This window comes from Poecile atricapillus, chromosome 2, assembly GCF_030490865.1.
Source record: "Poecile atricapillus isolate bPoeAtr1 chromosome 2, bPoeAtr1.hap1, whole genome shotgun sequence".
NCBI classification, from domain to species: domain Eukaryota; kingdom Metazoa; phylum Chordata; class Aves; order Passeriformes; family Paridae; genus Poecile; species Poecile atricapillus.
Genome location: NC_081250.1, coordinates 129,012,683 through 129,032,592, shown reverse-complemented (window position 1 = coordinate 129,032,592; position 19,910 = coordinate 129,012,683). Strand labels below are relative to the sequence as shown.

General features: G+C 35.9%; 1 protein-coding gene across 1 annotated transcript in view; it reads right to left on the bottom strand.

The window, feature by feature from the left end:
• Positions 1-1,918: 1,918 nt before the first annotated feature.
• Positions 1,919-19,910, bottom strand: part of SLC26A7 (solute carrier family 26 member 7) — a 66,622-nt gene continuing 48,630 nt past the window's right edge. The window contains exons 12-19 of the mRNA XM_058833643.1: positions 16,861-16,967; positions 14,552-14,618; positions 11,208-11,324; positions 9,323-9,371; positions 6,562-6,662; positions 4,310-4,364; positions 4,117-4,220; positions 1,919-2,127 (exon numbers count right to left, since the gene is read on the bottom strand). Of these exons, the coding sequence (XP_058689626.1) occupies positions 2,092-2,127; positions 4,117-4,220; positions 4,310-4,364; positions 6,562-6,662; positions 9,323-9,371; positions 11,208-11,324; positions 14,552-14,618; positions 16,861-16,967 (636 nt within the window). The 3' untranslated portion in view covers positions 1,919-2,091. The remainder of the gene's footprint in view (positions 2,128-4,116; positions 4,221-4,309; positions 4,365-6,561; positions 6,663-9,322; positions 9,372-11,207; positions 11,325-14,551; positions 14,619-16,860; positions 16,968-19,910) is intronic.

The window sequence follows — 19,910 nt, the reverse complement described above, 5'->3', positions numbered from 1 at the left end:
ACTGTTTCAGGAAATTATTAATCAAATGTTATAGCCTGTTACTGAGTCCAGTGATGTAATGAGCCATTTGCAATCAACTACAGCATCTGAAATTAATGTGCTTGGGACAATATACAGAATTTATTTCTCCTGTATATAATGAGTTTCTCACAGTTACTTATCAACCTTTTGCATAGTAATTACCAAAGCAGTCTCAGAAGAACTTGTACAGAACATTTCTGATCCTCTGTGGGACAAAGTAGGGAATAACTGCAAGTCACTCATAATTGAAAGGGCAAAAACCCCATTACTCTCTCCCATTATCGTGTGTGGGGTGACCAAGACTTGAGGAAAAGTTTATCAATGTCTTAACTATGCAGAGATGCAGAAGTCCCTAAATGAGGCATCTCATCTCCTGCAGGCAGCAGCTTTGGGCAGACAGAGCAAGGAGGGTCCAGACAAACATACAGATGTAACTGCTGCTGAAAACAACACTTAGAACTAGATTTTGCCTGTATGTGTCAGCTGGACAAAGCATCCTTGTACTTTCCTCCTCTCTGTAGTGTAAGATGGCCATTATGGCTGTGCCATTTTAATTTACCCTTAGCTTCCATAGATTTTTTAAGTAAATAAAAAAAAAATTTAAAAAAACCCCAAACCAAAACTACTTCCTTATCTTTGTAATTTGTTGATTCCTTTTTGCTCAACTCATGTTTTGCTGCTGGTGTTCACATAAAGGGAACAAAGGCAACAGGGAAAAACTGTACACAGAATCGTAGAATGGCCTAGGTTTGAAGGGTCCTTAAAAAACATCTGGTTCCAACATCATCCCATGTGCAGGGACACCTTCCACTAGAGCAAGTTGCTAAAAGCTCCATCCAACCTCACCTTGAACACTTCCAGAGTCAGGGCATCCATAACTTCTGGGCAACCAGTTCCAGTGCCTAAGCATTGTCACAGTAAAGAATTTTTCTTCTAATATCTGGTCTAAACCTACTCTCTTTCAGTTTGAAGCCATTCCTCCTTGCCCTATCACTACATGCCATTGCAAATAGTCCTTCTCCGTGTTTCTTGTAGGCTCCCTTCAGGTACTGGAAGGCCTTAATATGTTGCCATATAACATGATACTAATGTGATAGTATAATCTAATACGACTGCTGACAACCCATAAATACAAACCAAAATGCTCAACCTGTGAATTCCTCCACCCATTTTTTGTGGTCGCACACAGTATACTGCACATCAGGATTGTGGTTGAAATGTGTCACACACCTTTATATGTTTTTTATGATCACCTTTCAGCTGCCTTAGCTGAAGATTTCAACACCAAACAAATCACAGCTCAAACTGGAAATGCAGACTGGAAAAAATGTGCTGGAAAAAAGAATAAGTTTTGGAAAAATATTACCAGTTTTTCCTCTACAGTCTGAGCTAAAGAGTATCTGTGGCTTTGAAAATGTAGCAAACCATAATAGCACAAGACAATAGACAGAGGCAATCCAGCGTTCTTAGTCGACATGCATCTGCCTTCTCTGTACATACTTGCAAGTTCTCCCATTGATCTGGACAGACATTAAAAAGCATACAAAACCAAGTACAAGAAGTGGAAGCACATGATAGCTGTGATATGATGCTGTCACTGCAAATGGCTGTCTTGAACAGGGGAAAGACTAAAGCCGTTAGAAAAATTATGCATTGATTTATGCCTTCCTGCAAATACTCTATCAATTACAACATACTCTTTTAAGAATTCTTAATGTCTCTATTCCACACACAAAACTACAGATTCATATTACAACTAATGTTACAATAGAAGATACCTAAAAGAATACACTTAACTGGTAAACACAGTACCTCGTGTCTGCTTTCTAATAATTTGTATCTAAATGTATATAAAAATATTATAAAAAAACCACTATAGAACAATTGCATAGAAATTCTCTGAGTGATTGCAGCCGAAAGATTTTCTTTCTGAAAGGCAGATCTGTCATTACTCAATGTACTAAATATATATGGTATACAAAAGATCATGTAGGAGATCCACTGGAGAAAAATTATGTAGTTCATTTTGAGTATGAGCAGATGAAACTTGCCATGCTCAATGGGTGGGTATCACACTTCACTCTGTTCACTGAACTTGCTGTAATTCTAAATTGAGAAACAGAAAAAAAAAGTATTATAATGTTTTCCTAGAATATAATGCAAAATTAGGAGATGAAGGAGTGCTAGCTTGAAAATGCCACCATTATAGAAATGAATATTTAAAAAATTTATGATTAACTGCATAAAGTAATAGGCAAGTATCTTATCAATTTATAAACATAAAAATGAGAATGACACAACATTTTCATTGGAGCATGTAGATAAGAACATCTTTGCATTTCTGAACAGCAGCAGAAATGAAAATGAACCACAAAGCCCTCTTACCTCTACCTTTCTGACAGTGGAAGACTATTTCCTGCTATGTGAGGAAGCTGAAATGTGAATCGGAACAAACCACTTTCTGTTAGTCTCCAACTCCTTCCTTGTATTTTTTTTTCTATTCTATTTTGCCTATTCTGTCGTGTTAACACTCACAAGTCCTACTGACCTTAGCACCTTAAAAAGGCACAGGAGGAGTACATAGACTGGTAGCTGCTGTGTGGTGCTGCTATTTCAGTTACCCTGCCTTTTCATTCCTGTCCACCATATCTTCAGGTGTTCAACACAATGAACACATAAAAATTGCTGAAGCACATACTATGAATACTCCAAAGAAGTATTGGCAGTATATATACACTGTTCATAATGACATTTAAAATTTGAGGCTGCATTCAAGCCTTTCAGACTAAACTGCTCTAAGCCACTAATGCAGAGGTTTGGTTTGCCTAGCAGCTCTGGTAGAACCAAGCAATCAGTTCCAAAGCCAAAAAGTGGGCTTTGGGTTTTAACTCCCCCTTTTCATTATGGACATTTGTCCTGGTCTATCTATGTCCCACTTCCATAAAATGGGAATGCTAATACATAACTATCTTAAAAGAATGTTAAGAAAGTTAATAATGTCAATAAAAAATACAGACATTTTATAGGACAACAGTCATTCTAATTCATCTAATGAGACCCAGACAAAATATACAATAGCCAACCCCATTATTTTTGCCCTGCAGTTACCATTTCAACAAATTTTTTGTAGGACAGCATAATGAAACATGTTGAAAAGCACTGAAGAGAACATGTTTTTCTGGTCAATTCACTACACCAACTGTGCCAACTCACCTTAATCCGGATAATTCAATGGAAAGTGGTTATGTCCATAGGCAAGTCTGATTTAATTAGTAAAATACAAAGTGAAGTATAAAAGACAAACAACCAAACCACAGACCATGATGAGTTTAATGTCTCTTGGAGAAGGCTTTGAGCCAAGCTCTAGCCATATTTGAATCATAAATAAAACCACGGGAAAGCGCACTGCTTTCAATGCAGACTCACACTGCCAAGACAGTGGAAAAGGATCACATAGTTCAAGAGGAAAGTCCAGGTTAAAAATCTTTTTTAAAAGAAATGCAAGAATCATTGAACAAGTAAATAGATGCTCAAGCTTCCCTTTTCCATCTAGCTCTCTGTTTGACTTGGTGCAATTCCCCTTTTTCCACCAGTGAACCAACACAGCATGGTACAGTGCAGGGCAGAGACAAGATTTCAATCTCAAACCAAACTAACTGGGGATCCAGAACCATTTCAGTCAGACCAGTGCTGTGGTGTTCAAGCATCCCAGGCTAAGAAACAGGACTGTAGTTTCAGTAATGCAGAACTGGCTGTGAGTTAATTTGTCTCACCAAGAGACTGTGTTAGGTGTTTGTGGATGACATAAATCTTTCCAGTGGAGAATGAGCCTGGATTAAAGCACCAAACACAGAACCTCTGGATTTATTATAGAGGATTGAGAAGCTGTTGTGAAAGGAGACATGATGGGAAGAGAGTGATAGCAGCAGAAAAATAGAAAACTGCATTCCTCAGGCTGAGGACTTGTAGAGTCAGATAAAAGATTTCTACATAAAAGGTTCACTGGGTAAATAAGACTTTACCAGACTTTAACAAATCACTGTAAGCTTCCAAAAAGCCCTTCAGGCTTCACCTACTCCTGCTTTTGAGTCTTACCTTGTGAATCTGAATGGCATCAATTGCTGAAGAAATAGATTCAAAAAATACAGGATTTTCAGAGTCAAGATTTCCACCGTACTGCATTGCTTTTATCAAGGAAGCTGCAATAAAGCAAACACATGAACACTGAGAAGGTGGTGAGGATATATAAATCATCATGTTAAAATTTTTACTGTAAACTGATACTTGCCTTTGCAGTGTGCTAGCAACACATCGATGTATCTGTTTTTACAGTCCATGTAAATCTATGTTTGAAAACAAGAAATTTTAAAAAAACCTGTTTTAAATACTGAAAGAATATAAATTACACAAAAAGCCTGTATTCAAGGTAGGCAAAGCCCAGAGTGCTGCTGCAGCAGCTGTACTGCCAGCAGCCACCAGAGCGAGCCCTTCTATAATGCAAACGTCCACATTTATTTCCTACCACCTCTCCACAATATTCTACAGCTCTGCTGAGAATTAAAACTGAATTTGATTAATAATTTTGCCATTTCTGACTGTAATTTTTAGGGGCATTATTTCCAGTTCTCTTTTTTTTCAGTGTACTTTCCCATGTCCTTAACATTTGCATACTACCAGTCCACACAGACAGGAATCAGACCTAGGAAACTTTGAGACTTTTATCAAAAAGCACCATAACTATTATTCTGCATTCAGCAATAAGTTGCTCTTTATTCTTTCTTTGAAAGAAATATTAATAAGATACAAAGCAAAAGAATTAAACAAAAGTGAAAATAACCCTTAAAACCAGAGTGGGGCAGTTTTCTGCCAAATGGGGAATATCCAAGCAGTTACTGCTTCAAAAAATGTTAAAATAACCATGTGAAATAAAAAAAATTCTGAGAGAAGAGATTCAGTGAGAACCCAGTCAGAATATTCTATTTTTAAAATGAAGCAAAAATCTTACTCCGTTCAAAAATTCTCTATCTCTGACATCAGTGATGATATTTTGGGAAGAAGTGTAACAACAAGGACATGTTGAGTGTGGTCCTTTTGGTAGGAGAAGGAGTAACTTGGTTTTGCACCAACCATTTATCCAGAGGCTGCACTACCAACCTGTGCACTTCACAGCCCACACCAGACTTACCTTTCACACATTTGTCAAACATTTTGACATAATCTGTAATTTGGAGGTCCCTAAGACCTTTTGGAAATTAGTTTCATAAATTCTTTCACCAATACTACATTGAATGCCCTGTATTTCAAAGAGATAGCTAGTAGACACTCCCACTAACCTTATTTTTCCAGTTTTCTTTTTCATTATATCCCTGCCTAAACATGTAGTTTTAATTTAAAATATTTTAAGGCAACACTTACTTCACTGTGCAATCACTGCACTAAATTGAGAAAATTGTTAGGGCAAGAAGAGGCCTGGGTTAAGACCCAAGTTCAAGTCTTCTATCTTACTCAGAAAAATTATGCAAATGAAACCTTCTTTACCCACTTAACTCTGTACTCACTGCACTACTTTTAAACTCCAGATGAAATGGAGTTTAGATGGAAATGTAAGAAATAGTTTTTGAACATAATTTTTTATGCACCGTATAGAACCATATGCACGATTTTGTAGAACCATAGACACATAGAATTGTTTAGTTTGGAAAGGACCTTTAAGGTTATCAAGTCCAAGCATTAACTTGGCATTGCCAAGTCCACCACTAATCCATGTCTTTCCACTCTGCCCCAGCCTGTGGCACTGCCTGGGGTTGTTGTGACCCAAGTGCAGGACCTGGCACTTTGCCTTGCTTAACCTCACAACTGGCCTTGGCCCGTCGATCCAGCCTGTCCAGACCCTGCTGCAGAGTCTTCCTGCCCTCCAACACTCCCACCCAGCTTGCTCTCCTCTGAAAACTGAGGGTGCACTCGATTCCCTTGTCCAAATCATCAACAAAAATATTAAACAGGGTGGACCCCAAGGAGACACCAATTATGGCCAGCAACCATATGGATTTAGTTACATTCACCACAGTAACCAGTGTCTGCTTGGTTTAGTCTTCTGGGAGCATCTTGGAATTCCTGCAATGCTGGAACCCAGTCTGCAAGATATGTTGCCCACAAGAGAAATGACGGAGATAATTTTTTTTACCTCTGGCTTAGCAGACGGTAGAATATACAGATAAAATCACAGAATTAAAGCTGAAATTTTAAAGCGGTAAATTTACACATCTCTACAGCTGACATGGCAGGGTCAAATATTACCTAAACAACTTAAAAAAAAAAAAAAAGAAAAAAGGATTCCAAAACTCCCCTTCATTACATATAGATATGTACATTTGCAGTTACCCAAAATATTTAGAAATATTTTAGTGTAATTAATCTGCGTTCATCTTTTCTGTGGGTGAAATATTTATCCACTGTATAGGTAGAGTGACTGATAGTTGGCCCCAATAACTCACATGTATAATTATAACATATACAGAATGTTTCTAGTGTCTTGAATACCTGAAGAAGTACTGAGACTCCAGTGTAGTCAAAGAAATTCAGTCCACTGCAGTCTAATATCAAAACATGTCGCTCACTGTGACATGACTGCACCAACTCACCTACACATTTGATAAATGAAAAACTTTAATTAAAAGGAGAATACTCAAGAAATGGGTATAAGAATGATGATAGCTAAACAAAATAAACCCAAACTATTGCAATAAAATTTTTATTGTTATGTGCTGGGGTACCAGGCAAGCAAATGCCATATTTTAGAAGAACAAATGAAGAACCCGTAGGGCAATGGAAAGAAGTGATGACAGACAGAACATGGAGAATGGAGATGTTTTAGGCAGAAATAGTGTCTCAGGAATTAAGCAATTGTTTCTTCAAATTTGAATTTCTCATTGAGTCAGCTTGGTTACTTTGGAAGATTTTTCATTGGATACACAGAAAATATATCTATTTTCTTTTAAGTTAGACACCGATTTCCATAGTCCCTAAACACCTGCCTATGGCTTAATTTAATATTCAGCCATAAGGAATAAATACATGCAAAATTAAGTATTTAATTTTCCTAAGGTTTTACTAAGCTGGTTTTTGCTTGGTTAATTTTTTAATACACAACAACATATTGATGCTGGAGAAGAAAACTGTGTTGGTAAGATTTGCAAAGTTCTTATATTCATTCTTCAGCCTCAGGCCATCTTGTGTTTAGTCTAAACATACTCTGTTCTAAACGCATCCTGAACTAGCACATAGATAAATGATTCCTGGCTTTCATAAAGGGAAGACTGTAAAATAATGCACATCTTATTTATATTGTTCAGTGAACAAATGTTTGTTATCATAATGCATGCAACTGAAAAAAAAAAAAAGAAAAATATGAAGGAAAGAAATTCTGATTTTAAAGATGAGTTAAGCTAAATGGCTTTGGCAGAGCAGAGGTAAAGATTTTAAACTATTGAGGGGACTTGGAATTTCCCCATGATGCAAATTGATAATGGTGGTAATTTCTTTCTGACAGTAGTCTGAGAGCCAAAGACTTTTGGACTTGCATCTCCAGACATTTACTGTCTTTGTCCTGTCCAACATACATGAATAGATACATACAAACAAAAATGTAGAATTTTAAAGGGAACCTCCTGAAAATTACTGTGATAGAAATCCAGAAAGGGTTCATGTGATCTCCCAGATTCAGTGAAATAATTCCCTGCTGCATCCTGAGTTGCAGTAGAGGCTATCTGGCCTCTAAATGGGGAGATAGGTTAAGAACTGCACCCTCTTTGGATCAGTGGCATGAGCAAGAGCAGCCATTTCATTTGGTGCTGATACAGACAGTATTCCCCAAAGAGAGAAAGGAAAGATTCTGACAAAGACATAAACGTCCAAGCTTTCCTCAACAACTGCCATAAGGCTTAATGATTGTGTCCTCATGCCCCCATCCTTTTTGAAAATTTAAGCTCCACATTTTGCTTTTCTCTTTAAGTGATTTTTCTTTTTTCTCTCTATTTGTTGTTTTAAAGACCCATGAAGAATCATAATAGACTGGTTGGTACAAGTAGCAAGAGCATTTAAGTCCTCAAGGCAGGACTTAGGCTTTCAGAAAAGAGGTCTTGTGCTTTCTGTCACTTTTGTAATATGAGAAACCAGTTCATCTTCAAGATGACTGAAATATGTACTGGTAAGATCTGCTCAAACATAATATTTTACAATATAGTTAATAAAATACAATTTAATCTTCAATAACCATTTTCGTAGGCTGCTATGCTACAGCGAAGCACTCTGTCATCCCCAAGTTAACTAAACACTGTAGTACCATAAAAATGTCCCGAGTCTAGTTAAAAAATGCAAACATTCAGACAACAGCCTCCAAATCAGATTTTCTACTGCAGTCTTAATGCTTATAAGTGTTTTAAATAAACACTGTTTTAATTCTATCCACAATGAAGTCATCTGTATAAAGTATCCACTATAAAAGGTTGCTGCAGCTCTCCCATGGGAATGCATGTGCTCTGGTTTGATTTAAGAGTTACAAAATGTGGAAAGAGTGGAGTTTCCAGCTTAATCCTTAATTGAAAGGAAAACTCTAGGGTATCTTATTATATATTGTATTGAAATACCGTATAATATTGTTAGTTATCACATCACTAACAATTCAGTTGACATTTTCTGAGATTTTCTCCTATGTGGCTTTAAAGATCACAAAGATTTAACATGGTTCTAATCTTACTTTTATTTTCATACTAATATTCAACTCTGTGGGTGCAAAAAATCCTGAGACCAGAGCTTAGCAAAACAGTCTCTTCAGCCTGGTCTGAAGACCAGCCCAGGCAACAATACAGGAAGGGTTCCCTTACTATGTACCTGTCTCTTTACACACACACTCATTACAGTGCAGTAAGAAGGGACACAGAATCAGAGAATGATTTGGGTTGGAAGGGACCTTAAATCATCTAGTTCCAACCCCTGTGTGGTGGGCAATGAGACTTCCACTAGTACCTTCCACTCCTGTAGAAAAAGCATTTTCAAGGGGTTCCTTGCTTTTGAAATCTTAAAAAGTCAGTCAAAAACAGAATGAAAAAAAGGACTTATTAGGCCAAGATTAGCATAGTTTAACACTGTTTAGCATTCATGCTTCATTGACTGTTGGGTCTAACCGAAAATATTTATTTCCACAAAACTTACATACACCTAGAAATATATAGAAAAATGTGGAGCTGTTCTGCACACTTACATCCATTTTGGTTTTAACACCATTTGTAGATAATAAACTCACCATGGCAACTTCCATTGGAAAATGAACAGAGCAAAGTGTTCTGCTCACACTGAAATAAAAGCAAAAAATTATTAACATATCAAGGAAAACCCATCCATTGCACAGTAACGAGTGGAACTCAATGTAATATATGAGAATTCTGTTTCTCAGTATCAAAGTTAGCTCATTCTCTCCAAAAATCATGTCCTGTGCTATAGTCTATTGGATATATTATAATTTCTGGTGTAACTTTAGAAGACTACTGAGATACATACTCAAACTCATATTTTGCATTTCTTTTTAGCTGACTCAACCTCTGTCAAGTTTGGATTCACTAGAAAGCATATTTTGGACACAGTTCTTTTGGGGAAGAGGGGGTGGTTAAGAAGTGGTCAAAAGATGGAAAAGATGTTCTTGACAAAAAAGAATTATTGGCAGTGATTTTATAAGATTAACTTTTGATTAATTTTCTACTTGCTGCAATCTCATCTGCTACGCTAATATTTTAGTAAGAACATCTTGGATGTGTAAATTTATTAAAGAATTACAGTTATCTGGATAATTTTTATAATAATTATTTCAATATGCAAGTTCTCTGTAGAAACAAGACAAACCAGAAATAGCACAGAAACAAAACTGGAACTGCATTTTTTTCACACCCATTATGTGCTACAGAAAGACATTTATTCAACAAAAAGAAATTTAAAAACAAAAAGCGCAGTATTTCAGGCAGCTGTTTTGCTGAGTACCTTACAGAAGAGACAAAGGATAAAATCTCTTTTATAAGTAATGTATAAATTAAGTTATTAAATTAACTTATTAAATTGACTCAAATTAATTCCATGCAAATCCTAATAAATTTCTCTCTGTTTGGAGGCCTTTTATCATAGTAATCCAAATCAGTGAGCCTAGCACAACCAAAGGAATAAAGCATCACATTTTCTGAGCTGAATTTCCATCCATCTAAGCGCATATAGGTAGCACAACTCTTTGTCAAGGGACAGCAGAGGTGGTAGACGTGTCTGTTTTAACAACCCATGTAAGACACAGCTGGGATTTTCTCAGTCCAGTTTTCCAAACTGGATGAAATTGTCTACAATAAGCATTGTATCATATTGGAATGTCTTCATGGTACTGATAGAAAAATGATAATTTATCTTTTCCCTTTTAGGAAGTGTTGCAGAAAGTTGCAGTAGTTATGTGCTGATGAATTTGGAAAATACTGTACTTACAGGGATATTCTCCAGAAACATGATATATGTAATTTGTATATTGTTAATTTTTTCTAATACAATCAGTGCAAAAGAGGAAGAAGAAACAATACCATTGAGAAAAAAAGTAGCCACTTTCTTCCTAATTCTCCCGAAATTATTTGTAGTTAGAAATGAAGTTTCCATCTCTCATGGATTTATCGCCAGGAAAAAGAAATCACATTTCAGTCAAGCATATTTGTAGCTACTCATTGTTGTCTCTAAGATCCCAGCCTTATATCAGCTGAGGTTATGTAAGTTCTTCAGAAATTTTGGAGATTTGGATGAGTGCTTTAATGTCTCTTACCACATCACATGCAGAAGTAGAAATCATATGGATTGTTTTCATATTATTACTTGAAAATAGTATTTTCAGTTTATATTATATTTGATACTATGTTCAAGTAATAATACTGTTCTCAAGTAATAATATGATACTATTTTCAAGTAATAATATGAAAACAGTCCCTATTGAATCTGATTAAGATTAGGATTACCTTTATTCTATATTAATAATTTCTAATGTTTTTTATATCTGTTTTAGTATCTGATTGCATTCTGTAAGAAAAGCAAGGAAAGCAAACATGATCTTCAACCCAGTCACGGTGATTACTGAAGTGTAAAGCACATCCCACCTTGTTTACAATATCACATACCTGGCTGCTCATGCCATCCTTCTGGATTATCTTTAACAAGTCAGCGTGAAATTTTCTGGCATTCAAAAAGACTAACGGGCTGTTGACTGAAACTATTTTTACCTGTTTTAAGGATTCCTGGGGAATGAAATAAACATAATGCTGAAAAGTTCATCTTGGATTTGGAGAAGAAACCCCAGACTAATTTCTTTACAAAAACTGAAAATACCTGTAAATTAACCTAGGAGGAGCTTTGGATTGTAAGAATTACTTAACAGATAATTCTATTGATCAGCCTTCACACATCTGAAGTAAGAATGGAAACAAAAGTAATATATAATGAACATTATCTATAACATTATTTAACATGAAAAAAAGCATGCATATTATGAGGCATAATATTAAGAGCTATTAGCTAACAATTATATTAGTACTATTTCCCCAAGGATGGGCAGGGTAATATTTGCAGACAGGGAATATATTTTAATAGACAAACAAAACACCTTCAAAAGCCAGAGAGAAAATTAATATTTATATATAAATAAATATGTTGGACAGCAACAAGACAAGCTTAAAGACTGGTTTTGTAGGACATAGAGTTAATTCTACTGAACTTGTCATTTTCCACAAATCGTGTGACAATGAAAGTAAAAATCAAGAATTTGCAAGACAATATAGGTCAAAAAAGACTTTTCTTCCTAACAAAAGTCAGTGTAACAAGGTCAGAGTCAAGCACAAGTAAGTGGAGTTGAAACAGATCATTTTTTAAATAGTTAAAAATTGTTTGGGATTGCATTGAAGAAATGCTGTTTTCCCAACAGACTTTCAAGCAAAACAGGAATGGAAATCTTCACCACAAACCACATAAAATATCTCCTTATTGTAGACTGCTGTTCAGACTTCTGGGAATAAGATGATCTCTGACACCACCACAGTGACCATGAAATAAATGAAACATTTCAAACATCCCAAACTGAGGCAAAGAACCCCAGACCGTGTGTAGGGACTTTATGCAATTTACCTGTGAATGTGATTGCAGTAAATACCACATCACCTGCATGCCACAGTCAGACAAGTGGCAAAGCTCAACTGGCAGTTAAAATGTCTCAGTTTGTATGGAACAGAGCTCTCAAATAAGGGCAAAACAGAGGATGCTCAAATGGAGAAATGCTCTGACATCCCACAGATTCCCACAAAAATGCTGCTGTACATAGCTTGGTGTGGAGACAAATGGACATTTCAGTGTCATGACAAAGTAGAAGATAAAAGCTAAGAAAATAAGGAAGACTGATGTGCAAAGATCAAATCCTGTGATTATAAAGCTTTCATAAGTACAAGGTACAAAACTTGAAAGGCTAAAATCATAAGGCCAGATCAAACAGATGGCAGACTTAGGTATAATTTTTGTCCAGAATGGACAAGGTCAACTGTGCCTAAATTTGACCAGCCAGTTATTCCTGGCTCTGGTTTGATTCTTTGTTAACAGAGAAAAATCAGAGAAAAATGAACTTCCTCTTTGTTGTGTCCTTGCTACAAAAGCAGGAAATTTATCTCACGTGCCTGCTCCTGCCACCACTTAGAAGGCCCCGGGTGATTGCCCTGTGCGCTCTGCACAGCGCTGGCTCTGCTCGGGTACGGGTTCAGTGCCAGCGGGCGCCTGGGTTGAAATGTGTTTCACATAAGCTTCTAAGTACCCTTTGATTTTTTCCACATTAAAGTGTCTTTTCTCTTATTGATTAAATAACCCCTATAAATCCACAGACCTTAATGGCAGGGAAGATCATTAAGCTTGCATATTTTCATGTTTAAAAGTCCTGTTGTTTATGTCTAATCTGTTATTTACCAGGGAAACTTGGATCAGTCTAACATTCATACATTAAAAATTACCCTAAATGCCTGCTGCAATGCAGTGACTCTAAATTAAATTAAAGGCATATTTTCCTTCTTTTGTTTTGTGTAATAAGCTCTTGAGCAATTTGCTTCTCTAACATAATGTTATTTTCCCCACTGTCTGCAGACACTACTTTTGTTATTACTAGGTTACTGGTGTTAATCTTACTGAATTAGGGGGGGAAAAAAGCAGGGGAGCAGTAAGCTTAAAAAATAAGATGTATAGGCATTTGTACAAAATGCTTCATGAACTGATATGAAAAATAGCAGGCAAATAAAATTTTGGTTACCCATCTCTGACAAAGTTACTGTAACATTTTTATTAAGAAAGAAAAGTGATATAATAATTGACAGCTGGTCCAGCCTCAACAACAGTCTTTTTAATTCACATTTCAGAGTCCTCCCCATTCTTGTGTACCTTTCACATTCCAATATTGCTCAGCATGCCAAAAGAGTAAATGCCCTTGAGCCCTTGGATGTTCTGATTTTTAACCCAAGATAGCTCTGATAGAAGACATTTGCCAGAAATAATAAATTCTTTAAAGAAGATCTGCTTAATGGAGAAAAAATAACCGCTGAGCATGTGATTTACTGATACATAAGACCCTTCATCAGCACTAGGAAAGGAAAAAGGACATAGGAGAAGCTGCCATGGTGGAGAAGGTAGGATGTCCTGTTGATGGGGCTCTGTGCTGAAAGGACACATGGTTCTACTTCTCTCTTGGCTGCTGACTCCCATTTCATCTTGGAGGAGGGAGTTCACCTCTCTGGGTCATTACCCTTCTCTTCTTACCATAGACCTGAGCAAAAAGCAATTTTGATGAAAATTGCAATGAAAATAACCAAAAGAATCCGATTGGTTGGTTTAAGTTTGTAAGAAGCCAAATTTTAAAGGCACAGTCTTTGGAGAGTTTCTTCCATCCATTTGTCATGTGCACAGGGTGATGAGATTTGTGAAGCAGTCTGTGACTATTTTGTGGTATTGCCCCGCTTTGCCCAGCTTCACGGTGTCCTCTGGACAGTCTGGTCATGAGGGGTTGGTGACACAAATGGTTTCAGAAGAGATTAGGGATGATGAAAATAGCAAAGGACTTTTAGGAAAAGTGATAATAATACAAAGACTGTCTGCTCAGATGGCCCTTGCCATTCCTGGCAAGACATTTCCTTAAATTTAGGAATTAGGAAACTTTGAGAAGGAGCAATTCATAACTAAAAATGACAAATAAACTAAGATAGACCTAAGAAAACTCACTTCACTTTGCAGACAAGCAGAAGAACCATGAAAATATTCCAGTTTCTGAAGGCCAACTAATTTTATTATTATATTATCCTGGCTTTAGATTTCAAGTTGTCATATCATAAAAGCATTCCCTTGACTCCCTGATTACAATCTGGTAACTAACTAGAGAAGACAAACAAACCTGAATTAGTGAAACACACACACAAACAAAAAGTTAAAAAAGAAATTGACTTACACAATTGTCTTCTGCTTTGTATTTATAGTCCACCTCTTTCATATTTTTCAAATTCAGGGTCTTTGCTCTGAAATCAATATCACAATCAATATCAGAGAAAAATCTGTACAGTAAATCATTAGTAGTCCTGAGCAGAAACAAAAATACACACATCTCAAACTACAGCATAGCAGTTTAAAGGTCTGACAATGCAATCTGTATTTTTGTGATTACAGACCTTATATTTTCTGATAATCATCCTCTTAAAGAGTAAAAAGTTCATTTTAGAATTATGAGTTCACTTTGAAAATATGAATAAATAAATTCTCTTGTGAAGAAAATCTTAATTTTCATTTGCTGGCCAGAGTGCTACTTTTAAGTCAAGATAGCTCATGTATATAATAATATATGCATTAATAAAAATCATAGTATATAATAGGAATAATAATATATAATACATATATTATATATATCTTATAAATTTATTAATAATAATCTATAATATAAAGCTCATGATCTATAGCTTCAAAAGTAAAGAAGTTTAATATTTTTTATCTGCAAAATCATAAGGAAAGGGAAAATAAATATGAAGAATAGCTGTGGGTCATGAAAAACAAAGATATTTTATTTGTCATTGAAATGGACACATCTTTAAATGATGAAACAGAACACTGCACTCTAGCTATCAAAATGGGGGGCTTACTGGAAAGGGCCAGTATTCCTATGCTCTCTACACAGTGAAAAGAGAAAGTCGCCTTGGAAAGGGAGCTCAGCGTGTGATCTTCTGAATTTACAGGAACACATTTAACTGCAGAAGACTATGGAACTATCTATCCTCTGAGACAGATGCAGCAATATACAAGGAATATTTGCAGGTATTGGGGCCAGATAAATGAGCCTTGCAAACATCAGCTGTTCTCTCATCTTTGCATAAATTAAGCTATAGCTGCTGCTGGTTTTAATACATTTTGCTACATAACACGTACCACATCCAGTACTCTGACATCTGAACAGAGACCCTACAATAAATAATCATATTTTCCTTGCTTCACTTCTGCTAACACTTTTGCTCATGACTGCACGGCTTACTACACATTATCTTGTTAACTCCGTCTGTGCCATACCAGTTTTAAGGCTCCTACCTTGTTCAGTAGTTGGTATGGACTATATGTGCAGCTTCACTGAAGAGCACAGAGATCACTGGGAAGAGTCTTATTTTACTTATTTATTAATAAGTGCAGGTTCAGACAGAGGTCTTCACTAGATCAGGCTCTTTTGTGTTAGATATCCATCCCTTTCTGCTGTTGGAGAACACCTAACATCCAGGCTCAGGACAAAAACAGCATGAAAACTTGCCTTTTACTTTACTACAAGAATTTACCAAAATTTTAGTTTGCTGAGTAGCACAATGTTATCACAAAAGTGCTGATTGATTCAAGCAGAAGCTATCTCCCTAGAAGCTATAATTTTTAACTGACTTGAAATTTTGAACTATTTTCATGCTGGTTCTGCAATTTATTCAATGAGAACAGAGCTGTGCACAAATGTCTAACACCATTAACTTTAACAAGCATTTAATCGAGCTGTCTATATTGTGCTTAATTTCAGTGGGATTCAATGTTCATGCAAACAACTGCATGCAAGCAGCAAGTCATTTCCAGGACTGGTGAGCTGTGAATTAATTCTGTAGCACAAATCAATCATGAACCTCAGCTGTATTTCCCTTTACTCATGATCCAAAGTAGCAACTGTAATATATTTAAAAAAAAAACACACCCAACTTCTGATTGCTCTAGTTTTTTTTCCTGACTTTTCTAAGTCAGGAAAAGTCATACACAGAACTTAAACTTTTTGTTAGACATTAGAATAGTTGCACAGTTATGTTTGATTAATCTATATTAGCAGTGCAATTGTCAACTACCAACTCCTGTGCAACATAGTACCTAGGACTTTATAAAGGCTCTTAGTTACTGAAGCTTGACAGACATACTTTTTCCTTAAAGAGCAAATAAAAATCTAATGGAAAAAAATATAATTAATCTTCCTGCTGATTTTATGCTACCTTCACATTACAAATCCTACTGATATGTAATAATAAGAGAAATCACAAAATAATACCATTTTATAAAATGTTTTAGAGATTCCTTAGTCTACAGTAAATGGACAGATGTGACTTTTCCTTTTGAATTATCTTATCTTGCAATTTTCTACAACTAAAAACTGCAGTTGTTAAATTTAGTATACCTTATGTCTATCCTGACTGTGAAGCAATATGCAGAATGAATACATAATGAAGTGCTAGTAGAACATTTAAATAGATTGTTCCTTACCTGGGAAAGCGGAAAATCACGATTACTATAGTGCAGACAACGCCATACAACAGTCCCACATTGGCAGCAAAGCATATTGTAAACACGTAGGTACTAACCCATATGCTCTTTAAGGAGAGCAAAAAGAAGTGATTAGTTTCAAATTTTATAGCAATGTGCACTTTATAAATCAGAAATAAAGATTTTTAAAACTAAGATAATTTCTCAGATGTGAACATTTGGATCCTTGAACTGGCAAATACTGAAGACTGAATTAGCAATTTAAGTAATGCCTCCCCGTGGGAAACCACATGCAGCATGGCACAACTCATCACAGTGCTCACAGAGGTTCCTTCCAGGGTTACTTAAAATAGTATTTGTACTTTTGCTAACAGCTTAAGTCAGAATAAGCTCAGTTGTTTTGGAAAACCTCTATTTTATTTTTCACATTGCAAATTCTTATCACCTTCTTCACTGCAATAGATTTTAAATCCTCTCCTTTCACATAATGAGGTGCCCTAATGAGGTCACATACAGAGAGCTTTTCCCCCACTAATCATATAAGTGGGAATTATAATTTGCAAGAAAGCTGATTAAAAGTGGCGTTTATCAGTGTACAGCTGACTGAAATGACTCTATAACAAATAAAAATTAATGGGGAATTAATTCCTTCCAATGGAAATGGTGAGATTTCGTATTACTTCCCCATCATTCAACAAATGATTACTGAAACTTTGGATTAATTTTAAATACAATTTTAAAAAATACTCAGATGCATATATGAAACTAAAGTCAATTTAAAAATAAATTTAAAAGAACATTAAGAAACTTTTACATTTCAATTTTTATTTAATTATTTTCTTACCAGAAATCATCACTTTTCTTTCCATACTACAATGACATGTACAGCTAAGAGACATGCAGATTTTACAATTAAAAGAAAAGTACAAATTACTCGATTTCTTATACCAACCTAATTGGTATAATAAAACACATCTTTCTTTCCTTGAGGGAGCCTTAAGCAAAGACTGCCATCTAATCTTTGTATAAAAGGTGTTAAAAAAGAACGGAAAGTATTTTCACTCCTCTGGATATACTGATCCCCACAGGTGCCCTTTTCAAGAATTACAGTGCTGCTTGTTCATGTTTGCAGAATAACAGATCACATTACAATGGCACAATCAATGTTAAGATTATCCTTTCTGATGCTTTCACTTAACTCGTAAAAGCCAGAGACAATAGAATATTTTCAGACCAACCACAGGAATTTTGCTTGAGCAGATTTGAGAACTGTTATTTTATGAATAATAAAATGTAAGTCATACCATGCAAACTTGTGCTTCACAGAGGACAGTGTTACATGATTCTGTCGAGAAATATTTTCCTCCCTCATCTTCAAGATTCCTAACTACTGCAAAAAACTTTCCAGCTTCTTCAACAGGAGGGCTGCTAGGTAAGGAGGCAGTTCGTCCTCTGAAGCAGTATCACTAGCTTCAGTATCTGAAGCTAGAATCACTAGCTGTATTTTAACAGACATCTTATACAAATTGTTTTGTATGTATTTGCAAAGACCACCTTTATGAGCAACAGATACTGAGTTCTGAGTAAAAAATAAGAAAGTAATGCTAAGATTTATAAGTCCAATATACATTTAAAAAGAAGCTCACCTGGATGTGAAAAGGCTAACAGAAATACTAAAAACCTGAAAATCAGTGAGATCAAGAAATGGACTACCTTAATAAAGTTGAACCCTTGCCAACACCTGAATCCACTCCAATGCAATCCAGTTCAGCTGCAGACCTGAACCTCATCACATCTAACTAAATCACTGCAAAATTCTTATGTCTCAGAAGAAAACATAAAGCATAAAAATGCAATACAAAGTCTACATAGGAAGAATCAAAGCCAGAAATGTTTAAGTACTGCTGACTACTGAGAAAGCTAGTTAAGTGCCTTTCCAGCAGCCTAGTATCTTACATCTTAACTGTAATCAGAGACTGCCATTGCTGTGGAGGCTGAGCCAAAACAATCATACTCTTATTAGTCAATCACCCTTTCAGTGCTTTGTATTGGCCTGCAATCAGTGCTTCTTTAATTAGGGTAGCACCAACTTGTAGAAAGAAGTTCTGTTGGTCTGATATACTTTTTTTTTTTTTTTTTTTTCCAAATTCATGGGTTATTGCAAAGTTCAACAAAGAAGTCATAAAAATATCAAAGTTTCCTTTGGCAGCTTATATCAATATGGTTATTGCATACTTCAGGATAGATAGAATCTAATCACTCTTCAAATCTTAGCAATAATGTGTTATAGGCACACGTTAACTGTACTGACTTCAAGAAAAACTCTAAAGAGGGAGAAAAGAAAGAAGCAGAAGAAATGGATTTATGTCAACTCCTGTATATATCAGAAGATATCAGAAGCACTGAGAGGTACAGTGTCTGTGTGTAGCAGCTGCCTCCATCTAGACTTTCCATTTAATAGGGTCTAATCATCCAGTATTGATGATGGTCTAAAATCGGCATTTGGTAGGAAAAAAAATCATATAGATAAATGCAAAATACTTTCTGAACCTATGGGTAAACGATGCAGTGCTAAAGTATGGTGATAATAAATGTTTCTGTACCAGTTTGAAACCAGATTATGCTCTTCGCTGTTTCATTGCTAACTAAGGAGATGATCAGCTATTGCCTGAATGGCTAGGGTTTCTCACACGTAACTCTCTCCAACACAGCTGTCTAGATTCCTACCATAATCAATTGATTTGGTTATCAGAATGTAGAAAATTTAGGATGCAGTTCATCTAACTCCTACTTGATTATGCTGTTGCTTAATGGAGGAAGAGATGGTCATGACTTAACTGACCAGTTCTGTGCTATTTGTAATGTGAGGCTGAGATGAGTTGCTCAAATAGAGTCCCTCCAGCATATAGCCATAAGAAGAATCCCATTGAAGTCCTGCTCACTTGGGAACTGTCTCAGAAGATGCTGGAGTCCTGGAGGATGTTCTGGCTGTAAGGACCAAGTGACATGGCCATGCTCCCACATCCTTCTGCAGACAAATTACTAATGTC